The sequence below is a fragment of the Hippoglossus stenolepis genome, chromosome 21, assembly GCF_022539355.2.
Source record: "Hippoglossus stenolepis isolate QCI-W04-F060 chromosome 21, HSTE1.2, whole genome shotgun sequence".
NCBI lineage: Eukaryota > Metazoa > Chordata > Actinopteri > Pleuronectiformes > Pleuronectidae > Hippoglossus > Hippoglossus stenolepis.
This window is the reverse complement of record NC_061503.1, coordinates 8,440,356-8,466,814: the sequence shown is the minus strand read 5'-3', so window position 1 is coordinate 8,466,814 and position 26,459 is coordinate 8,440,356. Positions and strand designations below refer to the sequence as shown.

At 47.2% G+C, this 26,459-nt stretch overlaps 1 protein-coding gene across 1 annotated transcript in view; it reads left to right on the top strand.

Annotated features, from left to right (window-relative positions):
• bahcc1b (BAH domain and coiled-coil containing 1b) overlaps positions 1 to 26,459 on the top strand; it is a 68,705-nt gene that overhangs the window by 37,395 nt on the left and 4,851 nt on the right. The window contains exons 5-28 of the mRNA XM_047338261.1: positions 1 to 2,003; positions 2,750 to 2,861; positions 3,395 to 3,582; positions 4,517 to 4,657; positions 5,748 to 5,929; positions 6,345 to 6,720; positions 7,511 to 8,467; positions 11,565 to 11,731; positions 12,530 to 12,666; positions 12,990 to 13,094; positions 16,240 to 16,318; positions 16,463 to 16,652; positions 16,748 to 16,915; positions 18,674 to 18,838; positions 19,108 to 19,352; positions 21,057 to 21,168; positions 21,222 to 21,314; positions 21,503 to 21,620; positions 21,753 to 21,828; positions 21,935 to 22,043; positions 22,133 to 22,249; positions 22,636 to 22,773; positions 23,356 to 24,776; positions 26,100 to 26,336. The exon at positions 1 to 2,003 is cut by the window's left edge and continues 34 nt beyond it. Of these exons, the coding sequence (XP_047194217.1) occupies positions 1 to 2,003; positions 2,750 to 2,861; positions 3,395 to 3,582; positions 4,517 to 4,657; positions 5,748 to 5,929; positions 6,345 to 6,720; positions 7,511 to 8,467; positions 11,565 to 11,731; positions 12,530 to 12,666; positions 12,990 to 13,094; positions 16,240 to 16,318; positions 16,463 to 16,652; positions 16,748 to 16,915; positions 18,674 to 18,838; positions 19,108 to 19,352; positions 21,057 to 21,168; positions 21,222 to 21,314; positions 21,503 to 21,620; positions 21,753 to 21,828; positions 21,935 to 22,043; positions 22,133 to 22,249; positions 22,636 to 22,773; positions 23,356 to 24,776; positions 26,100 to 26,336 (7,636 nt within the window). The remainder of the gene's footprint in view (positions 2,004 to 2,749; positions 2,862 to 3,394; positions 3,583 to 4,516; positions 4,658 to 5,747; positions 5,930 to 6,344; positions 6,721 to 7,510; positions 8,468 to 11,564; positions 11,732 to 12,529; positions 12,667 to 12,989; positions 13,095 to 16,239; positions 16,319 to 16,462; positions 16,653 to 16,747; positions 16,916 to 18,673; positions 18,839 to 19,107; positions 19,353 to 21,056; positions 21,169 to 21,221; positions 21,315 to 21,502; positions 21,621 to 21,752; positions 21,829 to 21,934; positions 22,044 to 22,132; positions 22,250 to 22,635; positions 22,774 to 23,355; positions 24,777 to 26,099; positions 26,337 to 26,459) is intronic.

Genomic DNA, 26,459 nt, shown 5'->3' with positions numbered 1-26,459 from the left:
CCCTTTGCTCTCCACCAATCACAGCCTTCCCCCTTTGTCCAGGACTGCCCCAGGCCACCCTCTTGGCTCTTGCAGCCGAGAGATGGACAACGGGGGAGGAGGGGGGAAGAGCACCAAGGATGTGGGCGAGAAAGGGGTGTCATCTGTGTCAAAGGACAAGGAGCGATCAAGCAGCAAGGAGCGACACCAGGAGAGCAAAGACAAACAGCATCAGCTCCATCATCACCATCTTCATCAGACAAACTCTGCCACCACTCCATCGAGCTACCACCACCAAGCTTACCCCCACCCTCACCATGCCCTTCTTCCTCACCTCACTCCCCAGAGCAGAGAGGAGGACCACAGACACTCTCTGGAGCGACACAAGGAGTACAGAGACAGTGACTCGGGAAGCCAGGGGACAAAAAGTATGACTGCTTGTAAACTGTCTAGTGGTTCAGGGTCAGAAAGTGGCTCTGGAGGAAAAGGGGGAACGATGAGCAGTTGCAGTGGTGGTGGGGTGGGCAGATCTCCATCTGGAGGTGGCAGGCGGTGCTCCAAGGATGGAGCCATAAACGGGGAGATGAGGATTAGTGAATCCTCAACTTCCTCCTCTGAATGTATGAGACGAGGGTCGGCTGCAGCAACAGCCATCTTGTCACCTCCTACTCCCCACTCTGTGGCCTCCTACTCAATGCCTCCTCCTCCCCCTCCGCCACCTCCTCCTCATGCCTTACACATGGGTGCCACAGTCACAGGAGGGTGGATACACCACGCACATAACCACCCTCATCCTGAGTTTTACTGTTCCCCTCTTACACTAACGCCCTCAAAAGACACCACTTCCGCCCCTGGAGGGTCTGGCAGGGAGGCGAAAGTCATTGGCCCAACATATGTGCCAACAGTTGGGCCACTGGGAGACCTGGCAGCCCCAGAATGTCGTGGTGCAGGAGGAGGTGGGAGAAAGGGAGATGATAAGAGTGGAGAAGGATCTTATGAAAGTCCTTCTCATCACCTCAACCGACTAAGCAGTTGCCAGAAGAAGGACAGATCCCAGCCACACCAGCAGCAGCTGGGATACGGCAAAGCTGACAAACCTCCTGACTGGAACCACCAGACACAGAACTTCCACAAACCCAACTCCAACATGAGCTCTCAGCCCGAGCTGCGGTCCTGCAGCCTGGAAAGATCTTCATCCTTTAGAGATGTAGAGGTTGTGGATGATGTTTACCGACCCTCACACCCACTAGATGGCCAGGGGACACAGCCTGCCGCTGGACAGGGCACTTCCAAGAATGGCTCTGATACCAGCACTCCTCCCTTTAGGGACTGTTCCCGCTCGAGTCCTCATCCTGATGGGAAGGTGGGATCAGGGGCTCAGAGGGAGGGACAAAAGGTTGCAAGGATAAGGCACCAGCAGCACAGCAGCCATGGAGCAAGTACAGATGAAAGGGCAAGAGACGGAGGTCAGACGGCACCTTCCTGGGGGGCTCGAGGGGGCAACCAGGAGGACCAGAGAAAAGGCTCCCATCATGCATCAGTTGGTAATGGTGAAGTAAGAGGGCTCAACAACCGAGCTTCAAATAATGACCACAACCAGCCCCATTCTCAACCCCCTCCACCTCTATCCCGTTCCACGTCACACACCACTGAGGATGAGGGCAGTGCCATGAAGAACCTAATGAACTACAGCTCCCAGCAGCCATTGCTGCTGCCACAGCGGAGCCCCTTCGGAGGCCTGGGCTGCCTCAAGCAGGGAGAGAGATCAGAGAAGGGGGACAGAGGAGGAGCTAAGCGAGACCCTCTGCAAGACCCACTCAAACAGTCGCTCCCTCCTCGCCGGGGATCCACTAACGAGGGAGAGAAAGGTGACAGAGGTGGGAAAGAGTCAGGGGACGCAGGAGAGGGGGAGGTGCGGCAGCCTCCGGTGGGTATTGCTGTCGCGGTAGCCCGACCACCCCATCGTTCCCCAGACAACACCCCTGGACACAGCAGACAAGGCAGGGTGCTGCCCAGCATGAAAGGTCAGACATCATTTATGCTCCTTGCACTGAAAGTCAATTAATGCTATTTCTGTGCTTTAGGCTGCATTATGGGAAAACCCCTCAGTTGCACACTTAAGAACAGCTAATGGTGTTGTGCTGCATTTTAATATCTTTCATTAGTTTTTGACACTCACTTGCAAATAGCCTCAGTCTCTCAACTCACCATAATGCACATTCAGTGAGACATTATAAGAAGGCAGAGCTGCTGATTTCTGCGTGGACAGTGATTGTCAAAGGAATACAACAAACCTTCCTGAAATTCACGTATACACGTAGCAGACACAGACAATGATGTCAACTTGGAAAGACTTCCAGAGAGTTTGGCGAAAAAGGGCCAACACTAGTATCCATATGTTTTAAACAAAAATACCTGATTTCTGCTGCACAATTCATATATCATGTCCTGCCTCATGCATGCTCTACCCAGATGCCACCACTCGCCCAAAAGTTCAGAACGTTTTCCTGTTGCAGTGAACGAGTCTGATCCGGACAATTCCTGCTGCATTCTTCATTATGTGGATGCAAACTCCAAAGTTCATGTCTGAAAACAAATGTTTATCTGTGGGTAGACTTTTTAATTTTAAAGGGCCATAAAAATGTTTGAAGATGCAACCAAACCTTTACATCGGCGCTTGGTTTTTTAGAAGTACCCATGTTTGAAATTGAAGGACACTTTTAATTGGTGAATGACAGTAAGTGTAATTACTGTTGTACTTGTTATTCAGGGGTGTCTCGCTCTGTGTATCCTCTTGGCCGGGAGGCAGAGGAGAGGAAGAGGATGACAGAGGAGCAGATCAGCCTTCATCATCTGGACAGAGACAGAGAGCTAATCATCAGGTACTCTTCAATTCATCGACACATATGAACATTCACCAATAGGAGCACACACATGCATCTCTTCATTTTTTTCTTTCTCATCTGATAGGCTGCAGTTCTTTTATTCTCTCCCCGTCTGAGGCTGTGCTTCTCTTTTCTCTCATCCCCTCACTCCATTTACTCTTCTCACCCTTTGATGTGGTATTTCCTTACCCACTCACTCTCTTTCTTGCCCTCTCTCTTTCCCTTTCTCCGAGATGAGATGTGGTGCATTAATATTATGGAGACTAATACGAATCGAGTCTCTGAAGTATCAGGCTCTTGTTATGTAGTCATATTAAGGGAAGAAAACATATAATGAGAACTCATAGACCAGGACCAAGATGATGGCTGTTCCTGTTGCTGTCACATTTCATTTTTTTTAATGAATATAATGGCGGTAGTGGTAATGAAGATGACAATGATGAAGATAATGATCATAATGATGGCGATGATGACAATAAGAGGGATAATCAAGATAATGACAAAGTTCGCCCTGCCTACCGCCATGACAGGGAAAACAAGGATCGAGTGGAGTTCGCCAGGATCCACCCTTCTAGTAGTTGCCACGGTGACCTGACCTCCCACCTCCTGGTTCCAGCCAACCAGTTAGGGCCGGACCCTGCTGCACACGCTCACCCGGCTCACCACCACTGGATGCAGAGGACGGGGAGTCCCTCCCTCTGGATGGGGCATTCGTACAGTGAGTAGAAATCAACAAGAGCGCAGGATTCTAACTTATGTATGTGCTTCACAACAAGTGAAAACAAATTTTCTTCATACATAGGATACTGTCTGTATCTTTAATCCCCTCACTTTCATTGGCTTCAGTCAAGATCAGTGTTTTTATCATTTTGTTAAAATCACGTGACAATAACTCTGGAAAGTTCCTTTGACTTCACGTTGATGGATGTTTTCTTTTGACTGTATTTTGTTCAATCGTGACGCTACTGTTAATAACAATGAATACATTTTTTTATTTTATTTATTTCTAAGTAACATTTTGTAATTGAAGTGTTTCAATACTATATTGCTTTACAATGAATAACAATCATGTTATAGCCACAAGTGAGACTGTGTAGCAAAAGAAATATGTAGACCACGTAGAAAAGAAAACACTAGAATGGCACTCTTCAGAGCCGATGCTTCCGCCAAGGCCCAGCAGTTCCATAAATTCAATCAAGCCTCACCAAATTTGCTCACACTCAAGGATATCAGTGCCTTTCATAAACCTGCATTTTTTTCCCCATTATCTCTTTAATATTTGGGAAAACACTCTATCTTGCAATGTTAACAAAAGTGGCAAAAGAAAATCCTGGATCTGCCCGCTTAATCAAAATCCGCTTCAAAAGTAAATAGGTTCTTCCTTATTTCACAGTCGCTCACCGAGTGTCAAGAAAATCGCTTCAATAGTTTTTCGTGTAATCCTGCTCACAGACAGACAAATGGCAGTGAAAACATAACCTCCTTGGAGCGGAAGTAAATAGCAAATTTTCTCACAACTCCACATTATTCGTGTTTGGTGTTTGCATCCCAAGAGTTACCCACTTATCCACAGCGGTACCTATTGAAGTAGTAAAATAAGTATTTATATGTTGCACCTATTTGACTCTGTTGTGTGTATTTCCTTTTTCCAGGTCTAAGCCATGTAGGAATGGGCCCCGGCTTCCCAACAGGTCTCCCCGGCTCTCTGCAGCCCGTCTTGGGGTCACTCACCCAAGACCCTAACTCTACGCTAGTGGTTCTTCCGACAGAACCGGGGCCTCATCATCATCTCGGTACGCTAAGCAGCCTTTTTTATAACAACTCACACTGACAACCAGCAGAGCCTGTATTCACCGCTGTCTACCCGTACTTAACTGCCTCCCCTGCCTCCCTCCTTCTCTCCATTTGTACCATCAGAGCTGCTGCCATTTCTCTCCCAGAGTTTTAGTATCATTGGCTAATCATAATATAATGCTCAACTAAGTCCCTCTGTCAGTGGGGCCGTGTTTTATAGCTTCGTTAATGGGAGCAGCTATTCCATTGCCCCCTCTGCATGTGCCCAGCGTTATGCAAACCATTTTAACTGATATTCATCTCTCTTGTGGTGGCACACTGGTGTGTTTGGACTGGACTTTGTCTAAGTGTGCATGTGCTTGTGCTTGTGCTTGTGCATGTGCATGTGTGTGTGTGTGTGTGCATGTGTGTGTGTGTGTGGACATCTTAACTTAGTTGTGTTCATGTCTGGAACACCATGAAACATGGCTCAGTGTTAAAGGTTGTGTTGTACATCTCAACCATTGCTAAAAAGAGAAAAGCGCGTGTGCGTGCGTGCGTGAATGCTGCTTTGCAAACAGGCTGTGAAATTTAATTATCTCCCGCCTCCCTTGCCTCGCTTCGTGGGAGTTCCTGCAGAGAGGGGAAGTGCATCCACTGAACCCTTCCCCTGGGAAACATTAGCCCACTCAGGCTAATCTCACAGAACAAAGGTTCCCAGCGACAAGGCAGCCAAGAAGGGATGTGTGTGTGTGTGCCCGAGTGTGAGTGCGTTTACATGTGTGCGTATCTGAATTCATAAGCACTTAGGGTGGGGTTTTAAAGAAAATCTGTGTTTCCCTGCACGGAAAAACACCATCATTAGAAAGAGAAAGAGTTAAAAAAGGAGAATGGAGGATTGTTGCAGGATTCGCTTGTTGTGTCTGAAGCCAACCCCACATGTTCAAATGGGCACTTTCGGAGTTCAATGACAAAATGTCTATGTTTTCTATGTAAAAACTTTGCCCTGCTTCATTTTACTGCTTATTTAAGTCAAAAGATGAATGACGTTATTTGTCAATAAAGAAAAACAACATCACGTTTCCTCTCTTTCCAACTTTCTTCCTCCAGATGTTTTGGAGCAGTCAGGACTGTGGCCTCCTGTCTACGGCGGCCGCGGCCCCCCTCCTCACCTGCAGCATCACCCTGTCTACTCCCGCTCCTCATTCCTACGGCAGCAGGAGCTGTACGCCCTGCAGCACCAGCAGCAGCAGCGAGTCATGGAGCACATGCAGCGCCACACCATGGGACAGGTACAACTAATATTATAATTTAAAACTTGTGAAATACTGTTGCTTTATTATTGTGAAACTGTGTGCAAATGAGAATAAGAATTGTGCAAATATTGTGAACTTCCTCCTTTGAGATGTCAGGGTTATAATACATCCGTATTAATAATTTCTTTAAAGAAATCTCACTTAATTTCTCAACCCTTAAAGAGAAATATGCAAAATTTCAAAATCTGTGTTGGAAACGGTTTCATGTGAAAATGTGTCATTATGTTGCTTTTCAACCACTTTTACATTCTTTATCATGTTTTTGTCTGTGTTTAAATAACTCATTCGCAAAAACAATGTCATAAGTGTAAATTTAACAAAAATAATGAGAAGAACTAACTATTTAAACACAAATCACTGTGATGTTAACTCTCCTTGTCCTTTTTCACAGAGAAAACACGACGAGCATCCTATTACGATAGAAGACTCTCCTCACCAGTCTTCAGCGTCCCGCAATGCCTCCTCATCCTCTTCCGCCACCTCATCTCATGCAGCCAAGCCCTTTTCTCACACTCCTCCTCCACCCAAGACCCCAACGCCGTCTCCGGGGATGTGTCCCTCTAGCCGCCACTCGCCCTGCTACCACTCCCCGTCCAGGCGGCAGCACCCGCCGAACCCCCTGACTCCCGCTCCGAGCCCGGCTGCCGCGGCTCCCCGCTCCCCGGCGCTCAGCCCCGCTCCCTCGCACCTTTCCAAGGGACTGGAGAGGGGCAGCGACAGAGGAGAGGGACAGCCGCCTCAGGACTACCCACAATCCCTAGAGCCAGGTAGGAGAAATATATATATATATATAATATATTTTGCCAGTCAGACAAAATAATTTAAAGACAAAGAAATAGAGAGATGGGAAAAAAGAAAGAAAGACAAGAAAGTGGAAGTGGGTTGGAAGCTGCAGGAATGTAGGACTCTTTGAAACGTGGTATTCTTTTGATTTTGCAGAATTCGTTTGAAGCATAGCTTATCCCTTGAGTGTGGGTCTGTGTGTCCTTGAGTGTGGGTCTGTGTGTGTGCAGTCTTGTTTGTGTTCAAGCTAAAGACAGACAGCGGGCGGGTCGGCCGTTAAGGTCAGAGAAAAGCATACGGGCGCTCAGTGTGTTTATGTTTGACCTGCCAGCGCGCACGTGTGTCTGAGCTGACATGCGTGTCGTTAGACGAAGGTCAATGATATCCTTAGATAGACCCTTCTTATCCTTCAGGGGTCCTTGAGAAGTACAGGTGGAAGGATATGCGTTGTCGGGGGGGGTGCAGGGATACCATCAATAATAAGAATGCAGGGGTGACAGGGCCGACATTGCAATCACAGGAAAACAGCAGGACGTCATCAATATCACACATAAATCTATACTCACATGCCCACCGTATACATATTATGAACTACGCACTTATACTATGCATACACATGTGCTCTCAGTGTATTGTTCCAGTTTTGAGGTCTGACCTAAAGACATTGGAGATTTTCAGTTTTATGCAGAAGCTTGAAAATATATTTGACAAATTGTGTATCAGGTTTTGTGTCAGAACACAAATTAAACCATTGCTCGCTCCTCTTCCCTCCAGACTTGCCACCTGTTTACTCCTACCCTCCGATCGCCATGGGTTACAAGGCCGGGCCATCACCTGCCGAAGCCCGATTGGCTGAACAGGCCACGGTGGAGGCAGAGCCAGCAGAGCCTGACTCCAAGTCCCACCCACATCCGTGCCACATCCAGCCTCTCACACAAGAAGAGGAGAGCAGGGAAGAAGAGGAGGATGGATCGAGAGACTGTGAAGTGGTGGAATCTCAGAGTGGAGTCGCGGAGGAAGAGGAGGGGGAACGGAGGGCGGAAAAGAGAGGATGCTCTGTCTCCGAGCCAGGGAGCAAGATTTCTGGATTGCTGCCATGCCCTTCCCCGGCTCCAGTCCCAGATCCAGCCAGCCCGGCCACAGCCACGGGCAAAGCCCTAAAAGTAGATCTCTCCCTGGGTTATCCGGGCCAGAAGGCCAGCCTGGAGGAGCCCCAGCTATCCAAAGAGCAGGAGGATGATAGGGAGCATGGAAAAGAGGACACGGGGGAGGAGGAGGAGGAGGGAGAGAGAATGGAGCCCGACACAACAGAATGTATCGTCTCTGTGCCTGGAGAGCCCAAAGAGGAGGAGAAGGGGGAGGAAGAGGAGGACGGGGACAAAAATGGAGAGAATGTAGAGGTGGCCGAGGATGAGGAGGAAGTGAGAGGGATGAGTCCTGTCGAGGACCTGGCGGTAGTCCCATGTAGCTCTCCTGCTCCCTCCCCGGCCTCCGACCCCTTCCTGCCTCCCTTAGCGAGCACAGCCACCCAGCTCCAGGGGGCCTACATGTGGAGCCTGGAGCTGCTGATCGCCGCCGCTCTGTGCGCCACCAGGGATGCCTTGTACCCACCCGCACCTGTCACCCGGGCCCCGAGCCCCCCACCCAACCACGGTATGGCGATACTGGGAGAGCTGGCTGAGCTGGAGATTCAGCAGAGGAGCAGGCAGAGCACAGAGAAAAACCCTGAAGGTGAGAGGGAAATGCTTTTTTTTTTTCTTCAGCTGTGGCCCTCGAACATCAATAATCGAAGTGGTTCGACATTTTCGAACCACTTCTGAAAGTTTATAAAATACACCCCCAGTATTTACGTGTTTCCTTTCATTACACACACTGCACTGTTGATACTGTCGTGTTAGAGGCAGCAGGACTAAAACGGCCGTGAAAATGAGATCAAGGAAAAATAAGACAAAAGAGCGGTTACCCTACTTCTTCCTTGTCTACACAAGCACATGCACACACACACACACACACACACACACACACACACACACACACACACACACACACACACACACACACACACACACACACACACACACACACACACACACACACACACACACACACACACACACACACACACACACACACACACACACACACACAGTGAACCAAAAAGCTTCTGGGAGATGTGCATCCCAGATGTGGAGACGGTGAACTCACTCATTAACCTAACACACACACACACACACACACACACACACACACACACACACACACACACACACACACACACACACACACACACTAACTGTCCTGCTCCCTTCCTCAGTGCGGACCTTCTATTCTTGACCATATTTTTCCCTCTGGAAAGGGTGTGTGTGTTTGGGGGGGGACACAATGGACAAACAAGCTGAGTCTCAGACACCAGCCAGAACACACACACACACACACACACACACACACACACACACACACACACACACACACGCACACACACTTTGCCCAGTGTGTCCCCCAGGCTCTTGCTTTGCTAATTAGACCCTTTCTTTTAAAACACTTCTCCTGTAAGCGCTCCTATTTTCCCCTCGTCCCTCTGAGAGAAAGTGTTTTTATTTATGCCAGCATCAGTGTGTGCATGCTTGTCTGTGTTTGTGTGTATGCACGCACGTCGCTGTGTGTGTTGTGTGTGTGTGTGTGTAAGCTGTTAAGTAATCCCAGATGAATCCCTGCTCTCCTCCATCAGAGTCTATGTGTCTCTCCACCAGGCTGCCTGCTCCCTGCCTGCGCCCTCCTCCTCCTCCCTCCTCTCCTCCTCCCTCTTTGTAATTTTTTTCCCTCACTCACTCGCGTCTCCTTCTCCTTCTTTTTTTATTAAACCAATGTAATCTTGTGTGTAAATCCTGCCTCTGCAAGCCTTGTTGACGGAATTAATAAGTGTAAAAATCATAAGTCGCTCTGCAGCTGTCTGTGCATGTGTGTGTGTGCGTGCGATGCAGAGCGGGTGAGTTTGCATTTGTTTATGTGTGCACGCACGTGGTTAGCATGTGTAATAGGTGTGAAATCAATAAGTCCTGTTGTGGCATGGAAAACGTTCTCCAAATTGCAACACATTTATTTTAAAGCCGCTCAGGCCTCGCCGCAGTGTGGAATATTATTAATGCTGCTGATGGCGTTTTTTGTCATCGTGAATGTGTCGGGGAGATGAAACCGATCCCAGACAGATGCATTTATGCCGCTCCTTGACGTGGAAGGATATCTCAGCTGTTCACTGGAGATCGCAATTACAGATTAAGGAATCAAGAGATAGCCCCCCCCCCCCCTGCAGTATAACTTAACACGATTACTTCTTACATGCTTACAGAGGGGCTGTATGCGTCACAGTGTTCTTTATTCCTTCACTTTCACTTTATATTGCAATTTTAGCTCAATAAAAGTTCCTTTATGGAGCGTAATGATCACCAGGCCCATATCAACTGTAAGTGTTTTTAATTTTACTCCACTGTTTTTGTTTCTCCCTCTGAAATCCCCTGCGCCGCCTCCTATTACATCCTTCACCCACTTTAGAGACACAGTATAGTATCACTGTGTCTGTGTGTGTGTGTGTGTGTGTGTGTGTGAGAGAGAGAGAGAGTGAGGGCAGAAAGTATCAATCGATTGTGGCCGTCCTCCAGGATACTAAACTCGGTGTAGTGATGTCAGCGGTGATGTCATCCTGTCAGGGGTAATCGGAGCGTGCCATTGGCTCAGAGGTCTCGCAGAAGAGAAGCCGCTGACCTCTGCCAGCCGGGACAGGACAAAGCCGCACGTCTCAGATCCTTCCCGCTCTCCTGGTGCTCTCTCTTGAGTTACCTCTCTTTCTCACATCCGTTTCTTCCCTTTCTTTATTTTTTGTTCCTCATCCTTCCTGCCCTCCTCATTCTCTCTCTCTCTCGCTCCGCTGTTTGCTGCTTTTCTGTCTCCATCTACCACTCAGATATGCAGGTTTTTAATATTGTCAGATATCACTGGGAGGGCCTCGCTGCTCCAGTGAAACTTCTCCTCTTCCTCATCTTTTTCTTCTTCCTCACCTCGCCTCTCCTCATCCTCTCCTCTCCCACTTCTTCTTCTTTTTCTTCTTCCTCTCCTCTCCTCATCTTCTCCTCTCCCTCTTCTTCTTCTTCCTCCTCTGCTCTCCTCTCCTCGCTTCTCTTCTTCCTCTCCTCGAAGGGGGAAATTGGATTCTGTCCATGTCCATAATGAGGAGATGTAGGAGAATAAATAGATAGCTCAATAAACACTTTGCTTCTTATTGCTTCTCCTCCCCTTTACTCCCATCCCCCCTTCATCTTACTGTGTTGCACGCCTCCTCCTCCTCCTCCTCCTCTCTCCTGTCTGTTGTTCTCCTTCTCTCCAATACTCCCTCATGCCCATGTCTGCGCAGCTCAGCGAATGTTGTAGGTGAATGTGTGTATTCAGAATGAGTGTTTTGTTTGCATAGTTGTGCATGTTTACGTGTGTGTGTGTGTGTGTGCAGAGCACCTCATGAATATTCTGTTTCATCTGCTGTTGCTGTGACAATGACAGAGTTAATGACAGTGACAGATGTAGAGATCGTTCTCCAGCTCCCCGTGTGTGCATGTGTGTGTGTGTCTGTGTTGTTTATGTACGATTAGGCGCGAACACAAGTATACATCAAATAAACTACCCACCTAATATCATAAATATCACCACTTTTCTCAGGCACAGTTTCATCGCTCCAGGAAATAAATCCTGTTCAGGCGCTCAGTATGTTTTATAATGCGATGTCAGTCGCTATGTGTGACGCGCCAATCTGAAACCACAACAATCCCATCTCTCCGTGCAGGTGAGGACATGCTGACCTTTGACCTCCACAGTCTGGCGACGCTGGCGGCCGCCCGTGCCCTGGAGATGGGGGGATGCGCTGAGGACGTGCGGGCGGACCAGCAGTGTCCAATCAGGAAGAGGCTCAACCTGCGCAGGAAGTGCAGCTGGACGCCTCGCCACGAGCCGGTGAGGTTTTTACCCAATGTGTATTTTGTGTGTCCGAGGGAAACATAAATCATTCAAACCGAAGTGAACTCAAACTGTTGAGACGTGTTGAACAATGGACTCACACCTCATTTGTTTAGTTTTTACTAAGCTTAAAAAAACCCTGTAAAACAACAAAAAACAAGATACAGAGAGTAGCTTCTCCAACATTGACAACCATTTACAGGTTCTACATTTTAGGAAACTTTTATTTCAAGTGTTTCCACAAAGCATCCGTTGCTTATTCTCTGTGATGCAAATTCGCTCAAATGCCTCCTTAATAATCTTGATTTTTGTAACATACATTACTGTGTGTTGAGTAACACTGTATAAATAGAATTAGTTCATTAGTGATTGTAAAAAGTAATAGCTACTAACTTAATATAATAAATATAATACATCAAATAAAAAATTGATTGAATCCAACAGTTTTGTATTACATTTTTAGGGCAAAATATAACTATAAATATATTTTTTTAACTTCTTCAAGATGTAGTTATATACATAGATCACTCTTGAGAATATTCCAGTTTAGAGCTCTTGTGCCATCTCCAACACATCTTTGCCTTTAAGGTCGGATGCTGTTGTGACTTGTGAGCTTATGGTTACAGGAGACTTAAACAGGCTGCACAAACATCAGCTGGATACTTCATAAATCCAATGACTGTTTAACTCAGTTTGTTTTCAGCATTTAAATATCCTCTGTTTTGTGTGTGTGTGTTTTCGTGTGTGCGTGTGTGTGTGTGTGTCCTTGTGTGTGTGTGCGTGTGTGTGTGTCAGGCGTGCCCGGTGAAGGGCTCCATGGAGACAATGGGAGGGGAGGAGCTGTCCATGCGTGTCCAGCTGGCTGAGTTACAGCGCCGCTACAAAGAGAAACAGAGAGAACTGGCCAAGCTACAGAGGAAACACGACCACCAGTGAGCAGAGAGACACACACACACACACACACACACACACACACACACACACACACACACACACACACACACACACACACACACACACACTTCTTTTTGTCTCTATTGAATCATGCATTCCAACATTCGCTGTCCTGCTGTCATGCTGCATCCTCCTGATTTATCAGGACTTGCTGCCTGCTCATACCTAATGCAGTTTGTCCTGTAGCCGATACAAGTTTCCTCCTGATTTCTCTCGCTGTACTGACTGCATCTTTGATCTCTCTCTCCCTGTCTCTCTCTCCCCCCCATCTTCCTCCTCCTCCTCATCTTCCTCTCTGCAGGAGAGAGGAGACGTCTCGCAGCCCTGCCCGCCGGGGGCCTGGCCGCCCCCGCAAGCGCAAGTCCACCCCCGGCCCAGCTGCTGCGGAGAGTTCCAAAAGACTCAGGTCAGTGCGCTGATGTTGCGTCAGTATAATCAGTGTGATTGGCAAGCCCCGCTCATTCATCCTGATTTCTGTTTGTGTTCTTAGTGAAAGGCACGGTTGATTTTCAAGAAGTTCTTCTTCAGCTGAATTGATTCAAATGCTCTATAGCTGATGATTTGCTTGATTGGGCACTGGAAGGAGCCGCTCGCGCACACACACACGCGCCAAGTGGGTTATGTGATGGAAGCTGTAAGCTGGGTGTGATTTTGAACGAGGGGAGGTAATGGAGATGGGGCCTTCATTAATCATCATTAATCACTTTTAATCATATTTATCACTTGCATTGATCATGTCCTGATTCCCTGTGGACCTCCAGCATATATTAATACAGCTGGACAAAGTCCCGATGTACAGTTATTACAGTGATAAACGACTGCACACCACCCCCACCCGCTGAAACACACAACCACACATTATTTAACACCTCAGACGTGCACCCTCTCACGCTGACACACACATTCCTGCACATACGCACAAGCTGGAAGCGCACACACACTCACACAAAGTCAGTATTCAGCGCTCATAATGATAAATGTGTTTTCTCATGCCGCCCCACCTCTGTTGGCATGTGCACCCCTCGCCTTGATAAAATGATTAGAGAAACTCAAGGTTTGTCACGGTTACCGTGATTAGAAAGCGCTAATGAAAATGACAATGAAAGGCTTTAGTCATACATGCTGGTGCAGCTCACATACACCCAGACCTTGTTTAATTAGCAGAGCTGGGTGCTACGCGCGTGAGCAGCATTTCTTTTGCTTTTAACAAGCGTTCCTATACCGTTTGTTGATACTTTCATCTACTCGTGAGAGTTGTGGGGTGAAATGAAAGAGTGTGAGAGATGAAGAGAGAAAGTCAACCTTTCCAAACTCAACCAACATACATAAGCTGCTTTCAGCCATGCTCTGAACTCTGAATAATGCCCTGGCATTCTGAGTGAGAGCCTCCAGACTTTATCCCAAGTTTCTCTGGCCAGCCCGTGTGAGAACACAGCAGGAGATGCTCCGGAGGATTCACCTCGACCAAGTGGGCGTGTTGATGATGTTTCTAACAAGCGACAGATGCAAAAAAACAAAACTGAATACAAATATGACGGATGAAAAAGCGGTGCGTCACATATAGAAGACAAGAACAAAGATGTCAAGACAGCTTTTGGTGATAAGGGTCGACGCCTGTGTCAATGTGCCCTAAACAAAAACATGTGATCTCCGCAGTAGCATTAATACGTTACATCCGGCCTCTGCCTGCTGCTCCACCCCTTACCTGAACACTTATTTCTGTGCTGGGGGTTGGCTATAGCACGTCTTGGTATAATAGTTGTCATCCACCCTTGTCCGCTAGCGTACACACAGACCCATATGCTGACTGTACACTTTGATTGTACATGCTCCAATTACTATATATCCAAGCCCTGGAATTGAATGGAATGTGGGATCAGGTACATATATGTGGAACACCAGGCTGACGCTGACCCTCATGGAAAAGAACGGTCAACCCTTAATGAGGTTGGCCACTGAAGTCGGGCAGTAAAGGCCTCGGTTTGCTTGAAACAAGATAGTTAGTACCTCCAACATTGGTTCATTCAACCACATCTTAAGGCAAAGGTGCCGAGGATAAGGTGAAAAGCCTCCACTCGTCACGAGTTGCAAATACAATAATCATTCCAATGGGGATAACAATTGTAGTTATGTTGCACTCGGCTTCACACACAAAGTGAAGTATGTATGTGTGTGAAAGAATGAAAACGAGAGCTTGAGAGAGAAACTCAAACCCTGCTTACTTAAGCCAGTCGCTTCATGAGCGTGATAGTCAGACCAGTCTGTCTCAGCTGCTCTTCGACTATTGGAACAATCACTTTGTGTAAAACATACTGACTGGCATGACTGACAGGAGCTCTGTGCAAACCTGTCACCTGGCACTTTTTTGGAAAATGCTCCATTCATGTGCCTGGCTTCATGCACGGGGCGCATTGTCATGTTCAAACAGGAAAGGGTCTTCCCCAAACTGGGCCAGACCAGAAGTATGCACTGGTGAAGATATAATGTACATGCACGCTCACTGTACTGTAGGTGAGGACGTGACATGGTGCAAATTTAAGGGTTTAAAAGCTCAGAGGGGTCAGGTGGAGGGATTACAACAGACAGATGTGACAGACTAAATCTATTAGATTCTTTTAAAAATATAAGTAGATCTTCTCCGCTCTTTCTCCTCTCCTCTAGACTCCACTCATCTCCTTTCCTCTTCCTATCATCTCCTCTAGTCTTCACTTGTCTCCTCTTGTCTACTATCCTCTCCTCTTTCTCTCCTCTTCCTCTCCTCTCCTCTAGTCTCCCCACGTCTCCTCTTCCTCTCGCCTCCTCTCCTGTCCTCTCCTCTTCCTCTTCTCTCCCGGGAACAGAGATGCTGAAAGCCAAAACTTCCCTCTGTGGGAATATCGGATTCACCTGCCTCAGACACAGCTGCTAACTGAGTGTGTGTACAGAGTGTTTTATGTGTGTGTGTGTGTGTGTGTGTGTGTGTGTGTGTGTGTGTGTGCTGGCTGCCTGTGGTGTGAGAGAGTATGCATACAATGAAGGAGGGAGAGGGAAAGGGAGGAGTAGTGTTCAATAGAGGTTAGTGTTTATCGATTGAGCCCTGAAGCTCCGGTCAACGGACAGACTCCCCCGAGACTGCTTCATCTTTCTCTCTGTCTCCCTCCCTTCCCCCTGAACCATTCTCCTCCTCCTCCTCCCCTTCATCTCTCTCTATCTTTCCCTCTGTCTCTCCTCCAACCCTCTCCTTTAACACCAGATAATTCTCATCCTTTCATGTGGTGATTCAGCAGAGTTTCATATTCGCACGGTTGCTGAATATTTCGGTGTTTGGCGTCAAACTGCGCAGACGGTCGACAGGGCCTGTCTCATCAAAGTTACGGGAAAGAGCGGAGAAGTGGGAAGAGAGTGAGAGAATGAATGAACCCAGCAGCGGAGAGGGAAGTGAAAATAAGAGGAGAGAGGCAGAGTTACACAGAATATCGTCCTTGAGAGAGAAAAGAAATGTGTGATCAGATTAATTCCGTATTGTAATATCTTATTAAAGTGTGTCTCTGCTGTGCTTTTATGTTTTCTAGGGTTGAGCTAAGTTTGCTGGATGAGAAAGCCAGGAAGAAAATGTCCAATCACAGCTTGAACAGCCTCAGCGCTGCACAGGTCAGTCGCTCTGCCGCCTTCCCTGGTTCATCCACACACTGACAACCACTTCCTGCTGCTAATGTTTCTTTTTCTCTCTCCTGGATGTTTTAATTAGCGGAAAGAAACGAGTCAATAATTAGCTGTCCCGCTCTCCATCCGCAGATGAAAGCTTGCTGTAAGCACAGAGGCCGGCCCAGTACCATGAGCTCCAGAATGGCCAGGCGGGTCACCCAGCTGAAGCAGAAGGCCGCAGCCCACCGCGGCATGTCGTCAGCAGGCACGCTGCACTGCAGAGGGGACCCTGGAGCGGAGGAGACGCCCAAGAGTCACTGCAGACAACAAGGAGGGAGAGGTGGGGAGAGAGAGAGAGCATACAAAGTATACACCCACTTGTTGTTCATTAGGGGGCATACCACAACTAAACTCTTTTCACTGTCGATCCATTAGACCCTCAGCAGGACTGGGCAGCCAGGCAGACGATGAAGAGGAAGAGAGGCCGGAAGCCTAAAGTGTTGATGGGTGTGGGCTCGCACAGAGTCCATCACAAGGACGGCCGGACCTCTGAGAAACAGGGAGTCAGGGAAGAGAAGAGTCACAGTGAGAGCTCAGAGCACGGTGAGATACTGTACACAAAACAACACACACACACACACATGTTTTTTCTCAATATGCAGTCTGCTGCATTTTCCAGCCAAACAAGAATCCTCAATAAGGGAGCTTAGCTATAAAGAGTGAAAATGAGAGTTCAAAACAGATCTATGGCTTTTTATTCAACCATTACTGTGGCTTGTGAAACCATAGAATATCTTTATGATTAGCTAGGTACATCTGTTTACATGTAGATGACTTGCTTTTGTCCCTATAAGAATGATTCATCCAGGGAATGGAGGGAATCATAAGTAAGGAGGAGGTTTTTTATTTTAGATCATAAATCATAAATAATTCAATGTAAGGGTGCAGACGTGTTTTAAGGTTAGGGTGAGCTTAAGTTAAGGGTTAGGTAAGACATAGCAATGGTTGAGTGAGTCTCCAGCAAATGAATGTAAGACAATGGAACATGTTTTTAAGTCATGAAAACAAGGCATATGTGTGTGTGTGTATGTGTGTGCACGTGAAGCATCTGAGAGTGTGATGTCTGCCATCCTTGGGGACCTCCTCTCACTTCCCGACTCGTCTGTCACACCGTTAAAACCATTAACGACTTGCCACAGGCACGCAGCACAGCCACTTGTGCCCTCAACACTGTACGGTAACATGAGCCATCTCTGGTCCTGGTCAGAATGTCACACCCTCTCCCTCCTTTCTTCAACTCCCCCAGCCTCATGAAAATGTCCTCCACTGACATCTTGAGTCGAGGAGACACAATAACAGAGAGGAAGGTGTAAATATGAAAGTAACGAAACTTAAGGGACAAAATGCTAGAATCTGAAATTTGTGGCATGGAGAGTAGTAGTTTTGTGCGTGTGCCTGCATGTGCATGTGTGTGTGTGTGTGTGAATGAAAGAGAGACTAGGGCATGGTGTTGACGAGGACGCCATGTAAGTGACAAGTGTGTCAGAGACGTGTCAACACCCGACACGACCCCCACAGTCAGCGACAAACAGATGCCAACAACAGTCTGTGTGTGTGTGTGTGTGTGTGTGTGTGTGTGTGTGTGTGTGTGTGTGTGTGTGTGTGTGTGTGTGTGTGTGTGTGTGTGTGTGTGTGTGTGTGTGTGTGTTTACAGCACTGCATATGTGCACATCACTGCAGTTAAGGAACATTATTGTGGAGCCATTAAGGATATAAGGCTGGAAGGAAGGACAAAATACACCAGTAAATCACTGACCAGATTTACATGGACCCCACCATTGACCTTATTCTCAATGAGACATTATTTTGATTACAGTGTTGACATGAGTTGCTAATAGAAGGTACATCTCTGCTGTGGGACCTGCCTGCCCTGCGCTTCCACGTGCATACATATGCAACCTTAGGTAGGGAGAGCAGCATTTAAAGACCCCCAGGTACACAACAGAGCAGGCATCAATGATAACAACAGGACATTGATTAAGTCAGACACAGCATGAGAAGGGGGTGCTGGGGTGGAGGCAGGGAGCAGCGGAGGAAACAGGAAGACCAGGCAGCCAAAGCAGTCTAAATAGAGTGTCCTGTATGAGAATAATAACTGTTGTGGGCTGGCGTTGAGATCTGCTGCTGTCAGTCGATGCTCTGGATCGTGGCTGAGCTGCACTGACGCCGCGCTTCATTTTAGCCACAGGCGCTCGAACTGAACTTTATGCTGGAGGAATATTGAAAGGTTACCATCAATACATCCTGTCAAGTGAGTCCCCAGGCTTCCTGACCGATCATACTGATGTTGTGACTCCACAGAGGACGAGGAGGATGGCAGCTACGACAGTGACGACGGTGACATCAAGATGGGCTCGTGCTCTAAAGAAACTCCCATGAACCCTGCTGGGATTTCACCTGGTTCCTCACAGTCAACCAAGCTCCAGACAAACCACAGAGCCAGGAGTAAGAGACCAGGGACTACAGGTGAGATCTATTTATGTATTTCTATGAATGCTGCTTTGCTATAAAAACCTTGTAACTTTACAATTTTCAGTTTTTGGACTACAAGGGAAGGATACCTTGATTTACTTGGGGTTTAAATAAATCTATGTCCGTGGGTTCAAAGACCAGGAAAAGGCAAAAGCATATAAAAATTTGACCTTATATTTGACGAAAAGTCTGACCATATTTAATCTAATAGTAGATATTGACATTAATATGATCTGATTTTCATTCTTTTCCCCCAACCTCAGGCATGGAGGGCATGTCCAGTACAGACCAGAGGACAGCACTCAGAAGAGCAAGCCCCACCAGCACAGAGAGGAGACGCCAGGACCACCACAGGAGTAAAAGAGCATCTCTGCTTAGCTGGGGTGTGTCATCAGTGGGCTGCAGCTTCGGGGACGGCCGGGGGAACCATGGTGTTCAGACGGAAGCAAACCGGAGCATCAAGGAAGCCCTGAAGAAGACCTCGGGAGGACAGGGCATTCTGGGGAAGGTGAGACATTACTGAGCTCAGACCATGGCTATGATGAAATCAATTATATTACTTCCTGTTAATCTCTGGAGAATCTGGAGGGAAAACAAAGAGGGTGGAACACATTGACAGAAATGCATCCGTCATCTGCTTTTAATTAATCTGCATCCATATGCAGAGAGCTGTTAATAGAGATTAATCAAAATGTTGTCTGGACCAAAAGTACCTTCAAGAAGTTCTGTTTATGTTTTGTGTGGCGAAATGTTCGTCTTGCGAGATAAAATAAATGAGTCGGGCTGTAAAAAGTGTACAGGCAAAGATAGACAGAGTCTTGGACCATGTTTTGCATCTTTTTTCCTCCTGATCATTCACACAGAGGTGCATGGGAAAGGTTAATGGAGAAGAAAAAGGTGAGAGGGATTGGCAACAGTGTGACAGAATGGAAATACGAGTATCACAATTAATTTCTGCTGCCACGAAATTGTAAGCAATAAGGTTTTTACATTATTGTTGACTGTTGTTTAAACAGCAAAGCTGGACATGCTGGTTTGTCTGCAGTGAACTCAGCAGTGGTCAGGAGAGGAATTAGGTTCAGACAGTGGCTGACTGGAAATATCAGTAAAAGAGGAAAGGTGACTCAGAGAAGGTCACTCCCTTTGGCCATCTGCTGAGAATCCAAGAGGGAGGGAGGAATTTGGTAAAGCCCTCACCTCAAACTCACTCCTTCCCCGCTGAAGTGAGCCACACCCTGTTTGAAAATCCACTGACATTACCTCCTTAAAGACGGATGCTCACCATCATCTGTAAATCTGTCTTTTCTTTTTTAAATATGCCATTTGTTCTTGTTAAAGGTGTGTGTTTGCATGTGTCCTGCTGTGCTGACACACCACCGGGCCTGTTTTAATAGCGCAGGCAGCCTTTGGCGAGACACCCACGGTTGTTTTAATGAGAAATGCCCCAAGGTTGCTTTAGTGTTTGAGTCATCGGGAGGGAATGTCCAAAAACACATAACTGTAAACCAAACAGAGAAGTATAAAGATAATCATTGGCCATAACCTGACGCACACCCATGCATTCCTGTAAACACACACTCACACACTCAGGCCAAGCTCTGAAGGGAAATAATCACCAATGCCCTCTGGTGACGAAACTTCTGTCACTTAAATATACGGTCTCCTGATGTGGAAAACTCCAAAAGACAACACATGCACGCTAGAACACACAGACATACACACACACTGAATATTATGGCCTTGTCTTTGGAAAGCTTAAATACAAGCAGAAACCTGTTGGGCGAGCCAACTTTTCATCATCAGTCATCTTTGGATAGACTAGCTTCAACTGGTCTGGAGATGGGTTGTATGTCTGAAGTGAGAATGCAAATCAGGGTTCAAGCTTCTATATTAGCAGGCTTCCAACCTGCTGAAGTGTCCTCGAGCAATACGATGAAGTCCCGGCAGGTCAAGAGGCGCAGTTATTACTGACTGCGACCTCTGATCTTCTAGTGAGCGACAGCAGCCGTGATGAAAAATCCTGCGGGCTTAATTGAAGTATAACATTACAAGAGGCGCTGGTGCCTGCAGTTGCTTTTCACTGATTTACCACATCAATCACTTCGCAATGAAGACGACTTAATTCATTCATTCACAAATCCTGTTTACTCTCTCTGAATTTGGATGTACAATCTGCCCGCTGACGTCACATCCTGTTTTCCTGTCCATGCAGGCTAAGGGCCACGCGGTGAGCCGACTCCTACAGAGCTTCGCGGCTGACGACGGCTTTCGCTTGGATGAGGAGAGCAGCTTCTCTGAGGGGGAGGAGGAGGAGGAGGAGGAGGAGGAGGAGGAGGAGGAAGAGGAGGGAGGAGGAGGAGGAGGAGGAAGGAGTAGAAAGAGGAGGAGGAGGAGGAGGAGGAGGAGGAGGAGGAAGCGAATGAGAAGAAGTCGATCCACCTTCCTCCCAACATGCCATGCAGAATTCCCGGTAGGCATAAACAGTGACACATCATTTATAATTACCTACACACATGCAGGGTTTAAAAGCATGTTTGATCTTTTGCACGCACGCACAGTCTTTGATTCTTCTTCTCACTTGACGTTGCAATTATACATTATGTGTATCTAACCCTTTATTGTCTCCATCCATCTTTGTACCTCTCCCTCCCTCTGCAGCCCTGCCTAACTGTGTGCTGAGTAAAGAGATGTTGGTGGACGGGCTGAAGATCCTGATCTCTAAGGAGGATGAGTTGCTGTACGCCGCCTGTGTCCAAACTCTGGACCTGCCTGACATGTAAGACCCTCGGATATGGATACGGATACGAAACCTATAAAACAACACAACAATTTCAAAAGATTATTCTGTAAGTGAATGGGTTGGTTTAAAAAAAGATTGTTAAATAATATATATATGTTGTTATTTTAGATTTAGTGTTGTCATCGAAGGAGAACGAGGGAATCGCCCCAGGATCTACTCGTTGGAGCAGCTACTACAGGAAGCAGTGAGTTTCAGTCTTGAGGCTCCAAAGCATTTATTACATTAAGTAGTTTTGTTGGTGGCTGTGCTGGATAGCTTTAACTTAATTCTCTGATTTGTCCCCCCCCCAGGTGTTAGACGTGCGTACCCAGACTGAGGCCATCCTGACGGCAGGGACGCGAGTTTGTGCCTACTGGAGCGAGCGATCTCGCTGTCTTTACCCTGGATATGTCCACCGAGGTGGGCGACATGCACCAACCGCCTCACTCTGTGAATACACTCACACATTTCCCTGCTGCTTACGTCCTCCATTCTGTGTTGTACTTTAGGAGGTCCAGGTGAGGTGGAGAAAGAGGGCAGTGTGATGGTGGAGTTCGATGATGGAGACAGAGGAAGGATCTCACTCGCGAACATCAGACTTCTGCCGCCTGGATACCAAATCCACTGTAAGTACAACTTTGTGGAGACTGACAGGGAAAGATGATCATACTAAACTAGAATATCTCTGCCAAGGCCCAACAGTCCCTTTAGGAAACCATATTTAAATTCACTAGATCCAGATTTTTAGTGGGATCTGCACCAAATTACACACACTCATAAATATCACTTTCTTAAACATGTGTTATTTTATGACCCATGAATTATTCTCTGAGAAATCAAGTTTGAAAAATGTCCCACCTCAAAATGTCAAAATCCTGGATCCACACCAAAATTTATTTCCACCAAGTTTCGTGGAAATCGGTTAAGGCATAACCTACTTGGCAGAGGTGATAAAAAAAAAACGAATGAGTGAATTAATGAAAGCCATCATCAAACAACTCTTCTCCGTCAGGTGCGGAACCCTCTCCGGCACTTCTGATCTCACTTGGTCGCCGCGGTCGACAAGGCTCCACCCAGGAGAAGAAGGACACGCCAACAGAGAAACCAACCAATGAGGAGCTAGCAGGGAGACCCCAGGAGAAAAGACCAGGTGAGGGAGAAAACATATTGTTTTGTAAAGATTTACAAAACAATCTTGAGTTTATAATCCCTAGGAAAAACTGGCTAACTCTCTGTTGAGGAAATGAGCATCACTCAGAATTTAACATATGTAGTCTGAGATGGTTCTAGTCTTTCTAGTAAATACAGACACACGGCTCTTCAGGCCAAATTAAATTCCCCCAAACCAAGGCCTAGTTTACAGTTCCTCCTGTCAACCAATTATCAGATGCCTCAAATTCCTTCCTTGCTGCTTATCCCTCATCCTCATATTTCCATATGAATCATTATTTCGTGAAGTGTCAATGTAGTGCTTTGTGTGGTTAAGCCACATACATGTAACTCATCACAAACTCAGGGTGACAATGGGAGCACAGGGGAGGGACAGGTTTGCCAGGTTTGTTGCAGTTTGAGTAATGGATATGTGGAAACGTACCTGGCCAGGTGAAGATCCAACAGATAGAGATATTAAGTTACTCCACAGCTCTCAGTTCCACAATTAATCTTAGTGTGATCTTAAGACCTGTCAGGGTCATATTTATTATAACCCCCTCTGTGTTGACTCCTTTTTCAGTTGGCAGACCGAAGAAAATTCACTCAGTGCCTAAGACTGCCAGCACCCTGACGTCAGTAACAGACACTGTAACCAAAAATGACACCTCTTTGATGAGTTGGTCCATGCCCAGGAAGAGGCCACCGGTTGACTTCTTCCTCTTCAATGGGACCTCCCGTAAGACCCAGAAAAAAGTACGAGAGCGAGACTTAGGTTTGTTTCATCGGCCTGCCTCTCACTCTCTTGTACCCCCATCCCCCGTCAAAGGTATCTTTGGCTCTCCTTTTGTAGTCGACTCATTCAGTAGCATCGCCAACGGCTACTCAGCGTTTGGAAGCAGTGGGAACTCTGGAGGTGGGCGACCAGCCACCACGGTTGCTTCCATGGGACCCCGTGACTCCTCCTCTTGTTCCTCAGCTGTCACCACGGCAAATGCAGCTGGGAGCAGGAAGCCAGTGGGTGAACGGGACAGGAAACAGTTTCTGGTGAAGCTGGACCACGAAGGAGTGACCTCTCCTAAAACAAAGAACAGCAAGGCCCTGCTTCGACTTGGAGGAAGCGGAGGGAGAGAAGCACCACTGCGATACATCCACCCGTCCCTGCCGGTGAAGGACGGAAAGAAGACGCGAGGAGAAAGAGATGGTGCCGGGGCCCAAGCTGAGGCTCTTCTAACGGGGGCTCCAGCTATAAGAAAGGATCTTCCATCAGCTGCTGTGGGAGTCCAAGGTGGGGATTACAGTTTGGACTACCCAAGCGACTGCCCCAGCTCTTACTCTGAGCTGGACGAGGAAGATGAGGATGATGGTCGAGGTGTTGAAGCACGTAGAAGAGGTGCACCAGAGACATCTCACCGTGGTGGTCGTTTTCTCTCTCGTCTTTCCGCTTGCTTCTCCTCATCTTCCTCCTCTTCCTCCTCCTCCGCCTCCATCTCCTCATCATCCCTCTGCTCTTCAGACAACGATTCCTCCTACTCCTCTGACGAAGAGTCCTCCTCTGTGCTGCTGCGCCGTGCACTGCTCCAGCAGGACAAACACAAGCACAGGCAGAACGTAAAGTCTGACCAACTAAATCCTGACCCTACAACCTCCAGCTCTTCTCCCTCGGCCTCCGGCCCGGCTCACGGCTTTGTGGCAAAAGCCAACATGGCCGTCTCTGGGTCGAAGGGGAAGGCTGACAGAGCAGAAGACAGGAAGGAGTTCACATCAAAAGGAAGTATGGCGGCTAACAGTAGCACGGCAAAGACCCAGCTAAAGAGGAAAGAAGCAGCTTCTATCAGCCACCATCAGAGCCAAATCAGTCCTGTGAACCAGCAGCCGAAACCTGCTGCCAAGGACCCGGCAACAACAAAGAGGCAGAGGATGTCTTCACCTGAGCCTCTGCCCAACCTGGCTCCACTGCTGCATGGGCGCCAGCTGTGGAAATGGTCCGGCAACCCCACACAGGTAAGATGATTTGTATTATATTTACCTCAGCCAGGGAGGTTATCGTTTCACCACAATCCATTTGTTTGTGAGCAAAATTATACAATAACAACTGAATGGATTTGCATAAAACCTGGAGGAAGGATGCAGTATGGGTCAGGAAGGAACCCAATACATCTTTGTGCGGACCCTGCATTTTTTTTAACTCACTTTAACAGTGTCAGATAGGGCTTTTATAACATTTTCACCCTATTTCCAGACAACAATTCATGGATATTGATGAAAAGAAATCAGCAATACTTAGTGGACTGATATCTAGTGTGTGAAATTTGGTGCAGCTTGATGGAATTGAAGGGAACTTTTGGTGCTTGGCAGAGGTGTGCTCTCTACTGAGTGCCATTCTAGTTTACTATGTTTTTTTTTCTATATCCAAGATGTTGATGAGATAACTATTGGGGAATAATCACTAAAATTTTAGTTCTTCCAGAATCTTACTTCTTTTTGTTATTGAAGTGTCATTGTTACTAAATCCTGTGACATTGAAATCCTGACCTCATCAGACAGTGTTTTTCTCATGATCGCACTTCATTATCTTGGTTGCACAATGGTTGTCTTGGGTATCAGTAACCTACTGAAGCTCATGACTTAAATAGGTTACCGATTGTTGTTGCAGTTTCTGCCGTGTCACACCTCGATTGCGTACAGTAAATACAAAGACCGAGTATACGGTCTCGCTTGGGAACAGCTTATTCAACCTCATACTCGGCACACACTGGCAACACTATCAGGCTTACCTGGTGTAGTTAATCTCTGAATTTGTCACCCTGATTATTAAGGCATGATCCTGAGATAACGAAATAAAAAACTCTGCCACACTAAGTTTCCAATTCGCCATGCTGTTTGCTTTGTAAACACGACGGCATCTATTGTCTGAGACTTGCGGCTGAAAAGAAACATGCCCCCAATGAACAAAAAGATGGAGCAGAGTGGTAGGCGTGTTTCTCTGGTTATGGTCACTGTGATCATGACTTGTAGGTGAGTTTCTGTGGTATTACCTTATCAGGCTGGAAGTGAATTATTAGTGTGGCAGTAAAGAGACTCCTGGAGTAACATTGAATATAATCAGTTTGGCACCCCTATCCAGAACAGCATAAAGTTAACCGAACACATTTATTGGTTTGAAGCAATAGAGTTAGGGTTAGGGTTATTTTTTGGTAGACTGGGTTTAGTAAAACAAACAAAAACCCAAATTAATTTCTGAAATGAGGCAGGTGTTGAAATAAGCCTTCCACACTGAATACGTTGACTGAGACTCTTGTTTTGATTCTCTTTCCCCCCCGACAGAGGAGAGGTCTGAAGGGTAAAGCCCGCAAACTTTTCTACAAGGCCATTGTGAGGGGCAAGGAGACGGTGCGTGTCGGGGACTGTGCCGTGTTCCTGTCACCTGGCCGGCCACAGCTGCCTTACGTGGGCCGGGTGGAGAGCCTGTGGGAGTCGTGGAGCTCCAGCATGGTGGTCAGGGTCAAGTGGTTCTACCACCCGGAGGAGACTCGTCTGGGGAAGCGACACCGCGATGGCAAGGTAAATACCAGGAAGGGCAAGAAGAATTTCTAAAAAATATGAATATGTTACCTGGGCTTTGTTTTTTTTCCGTGTTCCCATCTGATCTGGTACTTCCTCTTAGTTTTTGAAACTGCTCCCATT